This window comes from Helicoverpa armigera, chromosome 28 (assembly GCF_030705265.1).
Source record: "Helicoverpa armigera isolate CAAS_96S chromosome 28, ASM3070526v1, whole genome shotgun sequence".
In the NCBI taxonomy this organism is placed as follows: Eukaryota; Metazoa; Arthropoda; class Insecta; order Lepidoptera; family Noctuidae; genus Helicoverpa; species Helicoverpa armigera.
Window position 1 is genome coordinate 1,318,416 of NC_087147.1, and position 16,631 is coordinate 1,335,046.

General features: G+C 38.0%; 1 protein-coding gene across 1 annotated transcript in view; it reads left to right on the top strand.

Annotated features, from left to right (window-relative positions):
* Positions 1-16,631, top strand: part of LOC110378002 (ryanodine receptor) — a 163,501-nt gene that overhangs the window by 109,622 nt on the left and 37,248 nt on the right. Inside the window, exons 52-70 of the mRNA XM_064042448.1 lie at positions 736-860; positions 1,232-1,414; positions 2,360-2,407; positions 2,883-3,000; positions 3,594-3,808; positions 4,329-4,476; positions 4,938-5,132; positions 5,783-5,914; positions 8,182-8,311; positions 8,714-8,862; positions 9,396-9,544; positions 9,994-10,156; positions 10,546-10,741; positions 11,072-11,146; positions 12,663-12,880; positions 13,417-13,554; positions 14,424-14,441; positions 15,165-15,321; positions 15,826-16,151. Coding sequence (XP_063898518.1) covers positions 736-860; positions 1,232-1,414; positions 2,360-2,407; positions 2,883-3,000; positions 3,594-3,808; positions 4,329-4,476; positions 4,938-5,132; positions 5,783-5,914; positions 8,182-8,311; positions 8,714-8,862; positions 9,396-9,544; positions 9,994-10,156; positions 10,546-10,741; positions 11,072-11,146; positions 12,663-12,880; positions 13,417-13,554; positions 14,424-14,441; positions 15,165-15,321; positions 15,826-16,151 — 2,883 coding nt within the window. The remainder of the gene's footprint in view (positions 1-735; positions 861-1,231; positions 1,415-2,359; positions 2,408-2,882; positions 3,001-3,593; positions 3,809-4,328; positions 4,477-4,937; positions 5,133-5,782; positions 5,915-8,181; positions 8,312-8,713; positions 8,863-9,395; positions 9,545-9,993; positions 10,157-10,545; positions 10,742-11,071; positions 11,147-12,662; positions 12,881-13,416; positions 13,555-14,423; positions 14,442-15,164; positions 15,322-15,825; positions 16,152-16,631) is intronic.

Genomic DNA, 16,631 nt, shown 5'->3' on the forward strand with positions numbered 1-16,631 from the left:
TTCGTTTTCATAATTTATAACATTATGTGTAAAGCAGAGATATAGTTAGGAGTATCGAATGTTTTGATCAGTTGACAGCTGTCAGTTTTCAAGAAAGAATTTCATTTGTTTGTAATGACTGACTCCTATGGTGTTCTAATTCTCGCACTTTTTATTCTATTTACTTTGTTTTTGACAATGTTATTTTTACGTATTTTTTTTTTCTTTTTGCTAATCGACATAATTATATTAACCAATATATTAACGTTTTTAATATAATGTGACTAGGTACGACACACCCGATATATTTTTTACTTAATTAATGATACGCATTTGACTACGCTTCTTTCTACAAGTGGTATACCCAAAATAAGAAACTATTGCATAACCCTCCAATATATTTATGCTGTGGCCTACTGGGTTCATTTTATATTATAAACTCGACTCGATTTGACACACTGCCTCGTTGGTCTAGTGGTCGCAAGCGCGACGGCTGTGCTCGAGGTCTCGGGTTCGACTCCCGGGTCGGGCCGAAATCGCTTTGTGGGTTTTCTTAAACTTTCACAAAGCAGCCCGTAGTCTGGAAGTTGGCGATTGATTCACCCGTGCATTCGCAGCTGGCTGATCTCCTTATATGAGAACAGGAGCCGTGGCCAAAATCTCACTATATTATAAAACGCGCCAACTGTATAATGAAAGGAGTATTGAGTATTGAAATTCACACAGTCAGATCTGTAAAACCATACAATCTTGCAGGCAATTGAAGAGCCTCCCAAGAAGACGCCAGAAGAGAAATTCCGCAAAGTCCTCATTCAGACGATAGTGAACTGGGCTGAGGAGTCGCAGATAGAAACACCCAAACTCGTCAGAGAAATGTTCAGGTAATTATTAATAATATTAATACTTTATCGATAAAATTTAATCGATTTTTTACTTAGATTATCTAGTATCGATTTATGCCTAGTAAGAGAAGAAAACTGCCCGTTTTGCAAACTCTAGATCAAATAATTTTCAGCAATTTACAAAAGACACTCCCCAAAATGCCCACCTTTGACCGCTGTTGGACAGGATACCTAGACGACCATCGTCCTTTTCAGTCTCCTGATACTCCGTGAATTTTTAATTTATATACAAGAAATTTTCATCAAAGAGCTTTGACATCGAATAAAATACATTCTAACATTTTCACCAACCATTTTGGCCAATATTAACCAAAATTATTGTACCAATTCATATTTATTTCATTTTCCAGTCTCCTAGTCCGCCAATACGACGCAGTAGGTGAACTAATTCGCGCTCTAGAGAAGACTTACGTCATCAACGCGAAGACCAAGTTAGACGTAGCAGAGATGTGGGTGGGGCTCAGTCAGATCCGAGCGTTACTGCCCGTGCAGATGAGCCAGGAGGAAGAGGAGCTCATGAGGAAGAGGCTCTGGTAAGATATATTTATACACAAGCTCGACGTAGCAGAGATGTGGGTGGGGCTCAGTCAGATCCGAGCGTTACTGCCCGTGCAGATGAGCCAGGAGGAAGAGGAGCTCATGAGGAAGAGGCTCTGGTAAGATATATTTATACACAAGCTCGACGTAGCAGAGATGTGGGTGGGGCTCAGTCAGATCCGAGCGTTACTGCCCGTGCAGATGAGCCAGGAGGAAGAGGAGCTCATGAGGAAGAGGCTCTGGTAAGATATATTTATACACAAGCTCGACGTAGCAGAGATGTGGGTGGGGCTCAGTCAGATCCGAGCGTTACTGCCCGTGCAGATGAGCCAGGAGGAAGAGGAGCTCATGAGGAAGAGGCTCTGGTAAGATATATTTATACACAAGCTCGACGTAGCAGAGATGTGGGTGGGGCTCAGTCAGATCCGAGCGTTACTGCCCGTGCAGATGAGCCAGGAGGAAGAGGAGCTCATGAGGAAGAGGCTCTGGTAAGATATATTTATACACAAGCTCGACGTAGCAGAGATGTGGGTGGGGCTCAGTCAGATCCGAGCGTTACTGCCCGTGCAGATGAGCCAGGAGGAAGAGGAGCTCATGAGGAAGAGGCTCTGGTAAGATATATTTATACACAAGCTCGACGTAGCAGAGATGTGGGTGGGGCTCAGTCAGATCCGAGCGTTACTGCCCGTGCAGATGAGCCAGGAGGAAGAGGAGCTCATGAGGAAGAGGCTCTGGTAAGATAAATTAATCCAAATGAAAGAAAAAGGCCACCTTTGTATCCTTCTTTGTATCCGGTTGTATCCGAATAGGCCAAATTGCAACCCTGGTAGAAACCTATAATAAGGTTTGAATTGTTCGATCCATTGTACGCTAATTAATGATTACGCCCTCATTATTCTCAAGTTTGCTTGTCGTCATCTCTAATTATGATTTTCTTTCAGGAAACTTGTCAACAACCACACGTTCTTCCAGCATCCAGATTTAATCAGGTTCGTATCACCATTTCAATCTTCATACTTGTTAAATGCAATGTTTTTTACTACAGCCAGACCTGAGTGCTGATTCCGAGTTTTGTAAGTTTACGCGCTCGATACGTAATTATAACTTGGCTGAAGTAAAGAGTCGTATGCTACATGACATGATTAGAATAGAGCACGTTCATTAATTTTTCCGGGTAATGACGTTTACTATTTCGCAAGTGAGCGCGTTTATAATACAACCAAGTGCCGATGACAGCCTGTATTAAATAAACAGTTCTAAAATTATTGCAACGTAATTCAGTTGTATGATAATTTACGCATCGAGCAAGTTAACTTGCAAAACTCGCACTAAGCACTCTGCTCTGTAGTGACAGTCCGTAGGTCCACGCGGGGAGTGGGACGTAGGCTCTTCTCTTTAATTTAAGAGGGTAGCTCTTGTCAGTACTGCTCAGTGCCAATTAATGGAATGTTTGCCATTGCACAGAGTGCTCCGCGTGCACGAGAACGTGATGGCGGTGATGATGAACACGCTGGGGCGCCGCGCGCAGGCGCAGTCCGACGCGCCGCCCGCCTCGCCGCCCGTCGCCGACGACAAGGAGAAGGTATTAATATCTGCCTAGTATTTTATTTATTTATTCATTTTGCACAATGTACAGCGGACTTAACGCCTTACGCGTTCTCTGCCAGTCTACTTTAGGGTGGTGGTTAAAGAGAAGTAGTAGGTACAATACTGTTGGAGATTCAGTGCGAGATAAAAGAACACATAAGAGTCTAAAGACAAATATATATATATACCTCTATATACCGATATACCACCTTTCACTACTATGTTGGGCTCGGCTACCGGTCTATTACAAGGAGCGACTGTCCTGCCTGTTTGACCTCCTCGACCTATTTACCCAAGCAACCCAATACCTCTTGGTACTGGCTGTTCAAATGACCTACAGTTTAACGTGAAATCCGAAACACGGTCGTTGGTGTGCAAGATATTCTAAGAAAGTACATACACACGTAAAAGAGTTACATTTGCCTGACCTGGAATCGAACCCACACACGTTCTTTACCCACTAGACCACCACGACGAAGCGGCCATCGCGATATCAAACATCGAAACATTTTTTCAAAAAATGTAAGATGTATTTCAGAATTTAAAAACACAAGATCATAATTCTTTTTTTTTTTCTCTTCTTCCCAGGACACATCACACGAGATGGTGGTAGCTTGCTGCCGTTTCCTCTGCTACTTCTGCCGCACTGGACGACAAAACCAGAAGGCGATGTTCGATCACTTCGACTTTCTTCTGGAAAACTCCAATATCCTGCTGTCCAGACCCTCGCTGAGAGGATCCACGCCTTTAGATGTGGCCTACTCCAGTTTGATGGAGAATACTGAACTGGCGTTAGCTTTGAGGTGAGGAAGAATTACTTACTTTTAGGTTGTTGTGTTGTTGGAGAACTTCGATATTTTGCTGTCCAGACTCTCGCTGAGAGGATCTACGCTAAACTATCTGCTTCAAAGGGCAGTACATATTTTGACGCATATGTTGGCAAGCATTACCTTTTGTGATATGTTGTTTTAAAAATACTTAACGGCGCTGTCAATGGGCACGAAGCTCAAATGAGCTAAAAATATAGTTGAACCATTATTTTTGTCGTACTATGTAAAAAAATAATAGTCAACTGAATCAGGTTAGGTTAGGAAGGCGATCACAATATATGTAGATGATGATTACTTCTAGGTACATACAATGTTTAAATAGGACCTTAATTTGGTCTCTTCATATCATATACATATGTGATACTTTAAGTTTTTACTCTTTTTATTATTTTTCTGTTTATTATTTTTAACCTTTATTTGTGTTTCGTGTTCTACTGTACTTGTAAAGTAATTGATTATTTATTTCTTTCCTGACATGTTCCCTTACTTCCAGAGAGCACTACCTAGAGAAGATAGCGGTATACCTCTCTCGCTGTGGCCTGCAAAGCAACTCCGAGCTGGTGGAGAAGGGGTATCCTGACCTCGGCTGGGATCCAGTCGAGGGGGAGAGATATCTTGACTTTCTGAGGTTCTGCGTTTGGGTGAGTTTTTGATGTGCTGGTTTATCAAAAGAATCTGAAATATGTTTAATGAAATGTTGATTTTACGACGTACAAGAAGGGTAATGTTTTTCGAGAGTATATTTTTAGCATTACAATACAATGCTGAAACTCGTTATTCAGAAACAAAAAAAAAACACCGTCCGATTGAAGAAAACACAAAACTTCCTTAATAGGAATCCTCTTAGGCTATCGGCTTGGTTTTTGTTAATTTTAAGAGACACTGAACATGGAAAAATACATGAAAAATGATCAGAAGCATTCCGTACGTCTCCCCTAATTTCGTTTAAGGATTATGTTTTTATTCTAAATAATGTCAAAGTAAGGTAACAAAAAATACTTTTCAAAATACCAGATACCTTTATTTGTATAATTTCACGATTTGAAGATTTGAAAAGAAAGAAAGAAAGAAATTACCCAACAACTTACCTATACCCCAACAGGTAAACGGCGAAAGCGTCGAAGAAAACGCAAACCTGGTTATCCGTCTCCTCATCCGTCGACCGGAGTGCCTCGGGCCCGCGCTCAGGGGCGAGGGCGAAGGCCTACTCAAAGCCATCGTCGACGCCAACAAGATGAGCGAGAGGATCGCTGATAGAAGGAAGCTGAGGGAAATGGAGCAAGAGGGAGATATTAACGTGAGTCAACATTTTTTATCTTTTCAATCTTTTTGGAAAATGTCTGAAGAAATTCAGTTTCATTTGGTGGTCCTTCTCCATGAGACCCAGTCCTTGGAACCGTGCTATAGCTTGAAGTATCGAAAGAGAAGACAGGAATTTTCATTACTTCTACGGGACAAAATTCTATCTCTAGCGAACAAATCTAAGGATAAATAGAAAATTGGGCTCGGCCGGTATGTATTCGGGTAATCTGACATCCCTTGGTAAGACTGGTTGTCTGACTTTCTGGCCTCTGACTACCCGTAACGACTGACCAACATGTTCAAGTCATAGCTGGAATACCCCGACTTAACTCGCATTTTGAAACACACAAAAGACGTTATGATGGTCACCCATCCACGGGCTGACCGCTGCAAGCGTTGCTTAACCATCTAATAAATGGATCCGTAGGACTACTACTTAGGGTGCGGAAGAATGCTTTGGCGATACCTGTGCCCTCGACAATAGGTAAGTGAAGGCAACACTGGGGTGGTTTTTAGCCGGTAAGAGTTCGGCACACCCCCTCCACCGACCCCGGGTGGAGGGAAGTCCATGAGGATTTTCCCCCTGCCAAAAAAAAACTACTACTTAGCCACGAGCTCCCTTAAAATTAATTTTCCGACTTCCAGTTCAGCCACCCGCTCCCGGAGTCGGATGAGGATGAGGACTACATAGACACTGGCGCCGCCATCTTGAACTTCTACTGCACCTTAGTAGATCTGCTGGGAAGATGCGCTCCTGATGCGGGCGTTATTGCTCTGGTGAGTAGTAGATATTTTACTTTATATGAGTATAACAGGGAATCAGAATATTTATTTGAACATTTTTTAACATTTTTATTACATTAGGACCTTATTAAGTCGTGGGGCCTAGAGTCCATCAAAGCAGAGCGCCGAAGAGCTTCTTCCTCTTATTGTGACTTAAACATGAGTTTACTAGTTTTTTCTTATATTAGCCCGGTGAATTAACTGGTTTTTTCATTAAGATTATCTTGAAATTCTTGGGTCGCGGTTCCCGAAAACTATTATATGTGTACTAAACCGTAACTCTCACCCAGGCGGGCTCTAAAAACCCTATTACACAGTGTAGTCACAATTTTCTTATTTCTTGGCAATCGAACGTAAATTTCAGAGCCCAGTATTTTTAGTTACAATGATAATGTAGTAAAGTATATGACGGCGCCACCGTCGGTGTGTCAACCGTCGATGTGTCAACCGTCGATCTGTCAACGGTGGACCTTATATAAAGCGGCGCACGACTCGGGTCATTCGTTCGCCGACCGTTGCCGAGTGCACACCTCCCACAAATTAGTGATAAATAATTGTAGTGACTAATATTGTGTTCATTGGAATAAACCAAGTGATTGTGTGAAGACCTCTTTGTTAAACGGTTTTATTTAGCTCACCCTGTTTGTTTTATTTATTATTTATTCATTCTTGGGTCAAATTTAGTAATTCAAATTTCACCCTCTTCCTGTCAACCGATTAATCTGAAATTTTGTATACACCTTTAATTCCGATGACAATACAATATAGTAATATCAATAACATTGTAAATCCAATATGGCCGCCGGCACAAAATGGCGGATAACGTAGATTTTATCAATCCCATCAATATGGGTATCAAATGAAAGGGCTCAACAAGCAGAATACAATATACTATAAAAAATTGAAATCCAAGATGGCGGCCGCTACAAAATGGCGGATAACGTAGGTTTTATCAATCCCATCAATATGGGTATCAAATGAAAGGGCTCAACAAGCAGAATACAATATACTATAGAAAATTGAAATCCAAGATGGCGGCCGCTACAAAATGGCGGATAACGTAGGTTTTATCAATCCCATCAATATGGGTATCAAATGAAAGTTCTCAACCAGTAGAATACAATGTACTATATAAAATTAAAATCCAAGATGGCGGCCTCTACAAAATGGCGGATAACTTAGGTTCATTTGATACCCATGTTGATGGGTCTCAACAAGTAGAATACAATTTACTATGCAAAATTGAAATCTAAGATGGCCGCCGCTACCAAATGGCTGATAACAATTTTTTATCAATCCCACCAATATGGGTATCAAATGAAAGGGCTTCACAAGTAGAAAACTGTCAGTAACTCCAGCGGGGCCCAACAGGGCCAAGGCCTGCCTGGGCTGCGAGATTGTTCGAAAGAGTTACCGCGGCCCTGGTACATAAAAGGCCTACGACGGAACAAAACGGTTCTTATTCAAGAGTCTGGCACTCCTCACCGCTGCTGACCCACAGCAGGAGAGGTCATGTGATGATTTTGGGGTCGTTAAAAAAAAAGTACATATCTGGAAGGGCTATGTATTGAGGAATTAGATTGTAATAAATTGTCAGGTAAGAGACCGTGTAATAATGATGCACTAAATGAATTAGATAGAATGAGGAATATTCGGTAGGCATTTTCATTAAATACTAAAAACTAGAAAATAAAAATCGGTAAAAACTTTTAAGTTAAACGGTTTTATCTTATGTGCACTGAAAACTAGAAAATAAAAATAGTTACTTACCTGTCAACCTACGTAGGTGGTCCCGGTCATATTAGACTAAAATAAAACGTGGGGCCCTGTGAAATCCTACCTATGGCAAAGCATATCTTTATACTTTGGTAGATCATGAGCTACGGCTGATTATTGATTGTCAAAATCTCCAGTTACGATTATAGTAAGTCGATGCAATCCACACCTATTATACCTCTAGAAGAGAGTACTACAGCAATAGTTAATGGGCCCCACGTTTTTATTTTAGTCTAATATGACCGGGACCACCTACGTAGGTTGACAGGTAAGTAACTATTTTTTTATTTTCTAGTTTTCAGTGCACATAAGATAAAACCGTTTAACTTAAAAGTTTTTTTACCGATTTTTTTTTTATTTAACGATGTCGGTTCCTGACGCCGACATATACAATTCTAGTTCCAGGTCCAACTTTCATTTGGATGTTAACTTTACCTGTTATTGATTGTGCACTGTAATAAGTAAATAAAATTCAATATAATCAGGGTAAGAACGAGTCTCTCCGCGCCCGCGCTATCCTGCGGTCGCTGGTGCCGCTGGAAGACCTGCAGGGAGTGCTGAGCTTGAGGTTCACGCTCAACAACCCTGCTGCTGGAGAGGAACGGCCCAAGTCTGGTGAGTGTTACTTGTATACTCCATCAGACCATGGAACTATAGGGTCTTAGATTTCTGGAAGAACGAGAGGCCAAAGCATTTGCTTTTTAAAAATAAATAAAAACAAGTATAAAGAATTACTTTATTGATACATAATACTACATAGTCTTACTATTACTAGTCTTAGCTTTCGCTAAAGAATTTTTCAATATATTTATTCTTGGAAACTAATTCTCGAACTATAAAAAAAGTTGCCTTTAGCCTTTTTCTATAATTGCGCCGTCTGACACTGAAAGAATTTTATAACATTATAATGTAAGTTTACATGCAGTGTATCAAGCATTTTTCACCTATTTTATATCATCTCCTAAAACAAATAAACATTGCATATAATTTTTGTTATAATCTACCAAAACTCTACAGATATGCCATCGGGCCTCATTCCGGGACACAAGCAGAGTGTAGGCCTGTTCTTAGAGAGGGTGTACGGCATAGAAACCCAGGAGTTGTTCTACAAACTGCTGGAGGAAGCCTTCCTGCCTGATTTGAGAGCTGCTACCATGCTGGATAGGGTGAGTTGTGGAAATAGTCGCTGAGCTTAATGGCCCAATACTTAAAAATAAAACCGACTTCAAGTCTGACAATAAGGTACTATGCTGAATACTGCATCAAAATGAGTTCAGTGAAACGTGATATAATCGCGCTCAAGCATACATGTTGAACAGAAAACCTCCTTGTTTTGAAGTCTGTTAAAATGGTTTTCATTTTGATAATTTGATTTCGACATAGAGATATGGATAATTATATCAACTTTTAAATGCAAAAACTAATAAACTTTTAAACACTAGTTGTATTTTGCGTGACAAGAAGTAAATTTTCTACCAGAAAACAAAAAAGAAGGTGGGTGTCAATCTGGATCGATGTATATTTTTTTGACATACCGTACTTACATACATAACCGACTTCTAGCTCTCTTCCCACTTACTTGATTCGACATTCCGAAAAATATTAAATAAAAAGTCCCTTTTGCCCCATAACTGTTTCGCGAAGTCTTTTTATTTTTCTTCAAAGGTTTTTCTACAATATTTCCCTATTTATCCCACAGAACGACGGCTGCGAGTCCGACATGGCTCTCTCAATGAATCGCTACATCGGCAACTCGATCCTGCCGCTGCTGATCAAACACGCGTACTTCTACAACGAGGCCGAGAACTACGCCAGCTTGCTGGACGCCACGCTGCATACTGTTTATAGGTAGGTTTCTACACGTCTGCCAAGAAAAGTTATGTATGGAATGGTTATGAAAAAATCTTTTAATAAACGTTTAAGACAATCATTCACTCCACCATTCAAAATCGCCATGATAATTTTAATTTAAAGTCAAGTCAAAATTTCAAACTTAAAATATTTTTCGCTTGTCAATGTATAATAAGACAACATTTTAATGAACAATATTTAATACTTTAAATTAATGTAATCATATTTAAGTACACCATAAGTGTCTTTTTGGTCCTCAACTCACAAAATATTTTTTGTTTCTTGATTCTTTAAGCATACTTCATTACTTGTTGTGAGAATTCATAATTCTAAATGATGATGGCGTTGAATTTAAAATAGAATTTATATAATTTTTAATACCCAGAAAAAAGCATACCTAATTTACATGATTGCTTTTCATAAATAAATATTTATTTCCACCACAGGTTATCAAAGAACCGCATGTTAACCAAGGGTCAACGTGAAGCGGTGTCAGATTTCCTCGTAGCGCTAACATCTGCGATGCAACCTTCTATGTTACTCAAACTGCTGAGGAAGCTGACTGTCGACGTGTCCAAGTTATCGGAGTATACTACTGTAGCTCTTAGGGTGAGTGGGATAAGGTTTAATTTTGTGTGACTCTTCTAAGAAACGAACTTCTCTAAAATGCGGGAGCTCGGAGAACGAGGAATGTTCTCACATTTTTTGTGAAACTAAAAATCAAATGACGTGAACGCTTCGTTAGTTCACTTGCAACAGATTTTTTTTTATGTGTAGGTATCATGTATATGACCTAAAAGACCTACCTGTCTGCTCGTTGAAATCTCCGCTTATCTTTCCTTCCTCAATTTCACCGTCATCCTATACGAAAAAAAGTAATGTTCTAACAACATTATTTCTTACACTTCTTACACCTATCGAAATGAGGGATAATCCTTTTAAGGCTTTCTAAATAGTCACTCTGTGCGTTAAATTAACCCTTATTCCTTCGTCATCAGCTTCTAACCCTCCACTACGAGCGCTGCGCGAAGTACTACGGCAGCACGGGCGCCGGGCAGGGCGTGTTCGGCGCCTCCTCCGACGAGGAGAAGCGCCTCACCATGATGCTGTTCAGCAACATCTTCGACTCGCTCAGCAAGATGGACTACGAGCCGGAACTGTTTGGGAAGGCGTTGCCTTGTCTTATTGCTATAGGTAATATACAATATATGGGTAATATGTACCACTGCTGGGCAAAGGTCATACTTTAAATTTAAATACTAAAAAAAAACTTTTTTTTACATTCTCACCCTCTGTCCTCATACAGCCATAACGGATAACATTCTAAGATTATGTTAAATTCAACAAACTTGTCATGCATTTTTACCTAAAAAAATAACTATTTGAAATGAGAGCAAATTTGCTCTCATTTCATTGGAACACATGAAATTCAATAAATTGCCTGCGGGTGTAGGTAACTTATTTCTCCAGCCAAACAAATGGATGTGTCTGTATTTTGTAGCACTGATATAATTTTTTTTCCAGGATGTGCTCTGCCGCCTGACTACTCTCTGTCAAAGAACTATGATGACGAGTTCTACGGCAAGGAACAAGCTGCAGGTGAGATACACTTACTCAGATATCATTAGACAGGTCACAGGATTCATAAAGTCCGGTGAAAATTATGATTTTTGAATCGCATGATAAATATTTATCTATAGTCCCTGGTTTGTAGTTTGCTAAGAATCGTTAGATAAAAATAAGTCGTGTTTCCTCCAAACAGTTAATTTGATGATTGCAATGATAACAGAATAATCAAGGGCACCTAGGGGAACCTCTTTTTGTGGCATGTCCAAATTCTTGCCTAGTAATGTACCAGCAACTGTACTGTTTTAAATACGATGAAGTAAATTGGATCCCACCCAAAACAAAAATGTGAAAGACTGCCAAGTTCGATGAAATGGGAATACTTCGCCTATAAAAGAAGTGAGATCTGAATAAGTAAAAAGTTCCATACACATACCTTTGTTAAAAATAGTTACTTTTTAATGATGTTACTTGGCAAGTTTTCACACACCTTGTTATAAACCTACTAAACGCAATGAATCAAGTATTTAATTTTCTATTAAAACTTGCCAAGTAACATCATTAAAAAGTAACTATTTTTAACAAAGGTATGTGTATGGAACTTTTTACTTATTCAGATCTCACTTCTTTTATAGGCGAAGTATTCCCATTTCATCGAACTTGGCAGTCTTTCACATTTTTGTTTTGGGTGGGATTTCATTTATTTTTGTAAGGTTGTTTATTTTATTGTTTTCTTATTATTAAGTTTTGAATATGCACTATGCTTCTTACAAAGAAATAAACTAGATTAACTAAATGGCCTAGATTTACCAACTGACTGACATGACATGTTATCATATATTATGTTCGTGGATCAAAGTTACACGTTCGTTATTTTCGAAAGTGACTCACACTTGGCCGTTTTCAGATTTTTACTTTACTTTGACTAAATGCAAACCTTTGTAACGAATTTCAGATCGGTACGACCATTCGAAGATATATTATATAAATATAGATAAATTTAGTTCGTTTTAGTTCCTTAGGGGTATAAATACCTTCATTATTTTGAAACCGACTCACACTTGGCCATTTTCAGATTTTTTCCTGTACCTTGACATAAAGACCTACCTCCATGCCAAATTTCAAGTCAATACGACCATTGGAAGTGGTCTAGGTTTTTGATGAGTGAGTGAGTCAGTCAGTGAGTGTATAGTAAAAATAGCGATTTTCTGACGTCAATATCTCAAGACCTACAATAGGTATATTAATGAAATTTTGTATTTTAGATAAGTGAGGGGGTCTCAACAGATACTAGAAATTTGATATGCGTAAATAAAATAGATTTTGAGTTATAGGGGGGTCGAATTTGGCCCGAAATGGTTCGTGTAATATAACCCACGGCCGGTGTGTCGCTTTTTTTGCTCGAACTTGGTGGACACACTGCCGTGTGTCTAGATTATTTAATCAATGATAGACTACCAATTTATACATAGTGGTCATCAAGATTATTATTGATTTGTTGATCTTCAACACAATTTATTTATTTACGTTATTTCTTAACCATTCACAGGTGACCTCGACAACCCTCAATACGACCCCCAACCGATAAACACATCATCGGTAGCACTAAACAATGACCTGAACACTATCGTACAAAAGTTCTCTGAACACTACCACGACGCCTGGGCTAGTAGGAAGATTGAGAACGGCTGGGTGTACGGCGAGGGCTGGTCTGATAGCCAGAAGACGCATCCTAGGCTGAAGCCGTATAATATGTTAAATGATTATGTGAGTATTGCGATATTTTATTTTTAGTGGTTTTTACCATTTGTCAGGGCTGTCAAAATGTTAAATAATAATTGATAAATAATTCGACCATTATGCGGCAATTTAACAGCTTATGGTTGAGTTATCGTGATATATTGGTGGTGCAACTCACGCTAAGATTACATATTTAATTTTATTTTTTTGACCATTTGGGCCCAAAGTCGTTATTTTGTGGGTATTTCATAATAAGCGTCTGCTCTCCAATTATATTTTATACGTTGATGATTTAGTTAGAGAATAAAAAATAGTGATATATCATTTTACCGACTCTGTGTATGTATATAGACTTAGGAACTAAAAAAGAACAATTTGAAAGATTATCGAATTTTGAAAGTAACATTCTACAAAAGTACTTATTAAGTTCAAGTTGAATTACATTGAGTGTTTCGAGCTAACAATGACTTAAAGACATGTATGATTTAGATCCTTATTATATTTTTACTGGAACACAAAGATCGCATAATAGATACACAAACTAACCATCCAATATTTTACAGGAAAAAGAGCGTTACAAGGAACCGGTACGCGAATCTCTAAAGGCACTCCTAGCCATCGGTTGGTCGGTAGAACATTCCGAAGTGGATATACCCAGTAACAACCGCAGCTCTATGCGAAGGCAGTCCAAGTCCGGAGGCGTAAGTTGTTTATATTTTGTATGTAGTCTGATGGGTAGAAAAAAAGGGGATATGTATTAAGGTATGAAGTTCTATGGGCCCTTTTGACAGTTGAAATGGGTACGAAGTAATTATGGTGAAATTGGAAGTAAATGTAGGTACTGTCAGAATTAGTATATATCATGATGAGTTTAAAAAAATAAGAGTCAAGTCGCTATATAGTAACATAAAAAATATTTATATCTGTAGTGTATTTTTATCTGTTTATTATGAATTTTCTTGAACAATTTTCAAAGTACCTTAGCAGTTGTTTTGCCTACTTGAACTTGAGTTTAAGTAATTGCAAAATAAGTAGATATAAAATTGTTATATATTTTGTACATTTGTTGTGCATGCCAGCCAAAGGATGAAATAGTGAAAGAACAGACGGTAAAGCTTTTGTTAAACATATATACCTATAGATAAATTGTTTATAGGCACCTTTTTCGCACTTTTTAATTGGCATGACAGGCATTTTTCCATTTTCAATTAAATACGCAATACCTCTAAATACGTAGTTATATCGGAACAATGAGCAGAGTCTATTAAACCACTTTTTAATATACATAGGTTAAATTTACAAAAAGTTATCATTGAAAATATTGCCCTAAGTACCTCTATATTTGTAAATAAGTCAAGCCAAATGATTATTTTTTAGTTACGGAAATCAAACTTTAGACTGCAATTTAAAATGGAAAAATGCTTTAAGTACTACACAAAATTATATTCTTTAAATTGTGCACCACTACGAATGAAGTATGAACCTATAGTTCAGTGAACGAATGAATGAATGATACCTACACGGCTTATTTCACCCTGACTTGTGTGTTTCATATCCCCGCAACGCACAGCGCCCCCCCGATATTGTGGTGAGTTTTAGTACTAATTTATTTATAAATATAAATAGTTCAAATTAAAATATGTAGTATAAAATAGAGTAGGTAGTCTAAACATAGATAGGCTTAGATTAAGAAAAAATTTGTTATGCGTGTTTGAAAATGATTGAGCATGCATAATATGAATATAGAATTGAACTAAATAATAATCTTAATATGTAAACTACAATATTTTTATTGATTGGCATTAAGAATAATTTTAAATAACTTAAATATCTCTTCCTAACTATCTAAATATTATTACTTTTAGTGTACGAAGCACTAAAGTCTCACAGAACGCCTTTTCTCTAAAGTTCTAAATTTCAATTCACTCGCTTTTCTGCTTTTATAAATACTAATGCTTCTTTCCTTTAACTTTAATGTTAAGTTATGAATAGTTTTAAGTTATGTACAGTCGTCAAATCACATAATTCTACTCACTGTTATTTCCCAAGAGTATGTAATGATATAACTGATCAATGGTATGTGATCGACCAAAAAAGAAAAAGATGGAGTTTTTTCAATATTTCGGTTAGAAATGTGGGAAAATATCGATATTTTGCTCGTGAAGAATTTGGGCTAAAATCCACTTTGGCTCAGGATTTTGAACAATTAAAGAGTACCTTAAAAGCAGTTTTAAGACCTTTGTGTATCTAATTATTGTATTAAATGTAATATAGATCAGATTATCTAACAAGTCCCTCCTACCTCTAGCAGTCAGACTCAGCGACGCCCTTCAACTACAACCCGCACCCAGTCGACATGACCAACTTGACGCTATCGAGGGAGATGCAGAACATGGCAGAGAGACTCGCTGATAATGCTCACGACATCTGGGCTAAGAAGAAGAAGGAGGAACTCGTTACTAATGGAGGTGAGTGGGAGAGGATGATGTGATTGTGATTTTGTATTTGGAATTGGGTAAATCGGTAAATTATGGGATGATATGAAGTGAATTCTAATTTGCATTTCAGTTTGAGAAGGATAAGTGTTTATTAAGCTACTGGTCATAATGACTTTAAGTGCCAGTTAGTTACCTGCCAGTTAATTATATCTGCCAGATACAGTTTCTGCCAGATATTGCTATCTGAGATCTGTGAAAACAAAAGTTGTTTAGCTACAACATAAACTCCCGATATGCTATCAGATACTTTATCATTAACCGGTGAAACTAGCCATTTGTCTTACATACGAATATTGAAAATTAACATCACTAGAAAACTTTTGATGACACCAATCAAACCATAACCAATCACAGTATTTCTGTTTTGACACAGTGTTGTAAATTTAATATTGCAAGGTCACGATAGAACAAGAGAGACGATTCTAAGAGAAAGTCTGTTTTATTTTATCATTTACCCTATTATATATTTTTCAGGAGGCATCCACCCCCAACTAGTTCCCTACGATCTCCTAACCGACAAAGAGAAGAAGAAAGACCGAGAACGTTCCCAAGAGTTCCTCAAATACTTGCAATACCAAGGGTACAAACTGCACCGGCCTAGCAAGGCACCACAGAGTGACACGGAACAGACCACTACGGGGGTAGCAATAGAGTTGAGATTCGCGTACTCCCTTCTTGAGAAGTTGATACAGTATATCGATAGGGCGACTATTAATATGAAACTTTTGAAGCCGTCGACTACGTTTAGTAGGAGGAGTAGCTTTAAGACTAGTACCAGGGATATTAAGTTCTTTTCTAAGGTGAGTTTTTTCATGTATTTTTTATTTAGTTTATAACTCAGGGAGATAGACTGCAGTGTAGCTAATTATTAAAAAAATGTTTTGTTGAAATTGACATAAGGTTAATATTGTTACTGCCATTTCAAAGTAGTTTAGACTAAAGATCTAGAAAATATTTTAAAACTATGCTGTACGATACTACATTTTTTCAGAGTAGTTAAGTGTGATAGAAGAGTAATTAAGGACCAGCATATTTTTTTTCCTTAATTTAGATTAGACTCAAAACTAACATTGAATTTATTAAGTAAACAATATTAATTGATTGTAAATATTAAGTATCTGCATCTAAAAGTTTATATTATAGGTAGATACATGTTTTAATACTATTTATTAATTTCCAAGCAACACAAGTCGGAACTTAAGTACTTCAAGAAGGTACATAGTACGTGTTAGAGCGTGACCACGTAAACTCATGCGCATATGATTCATTGCTGTTTGTTT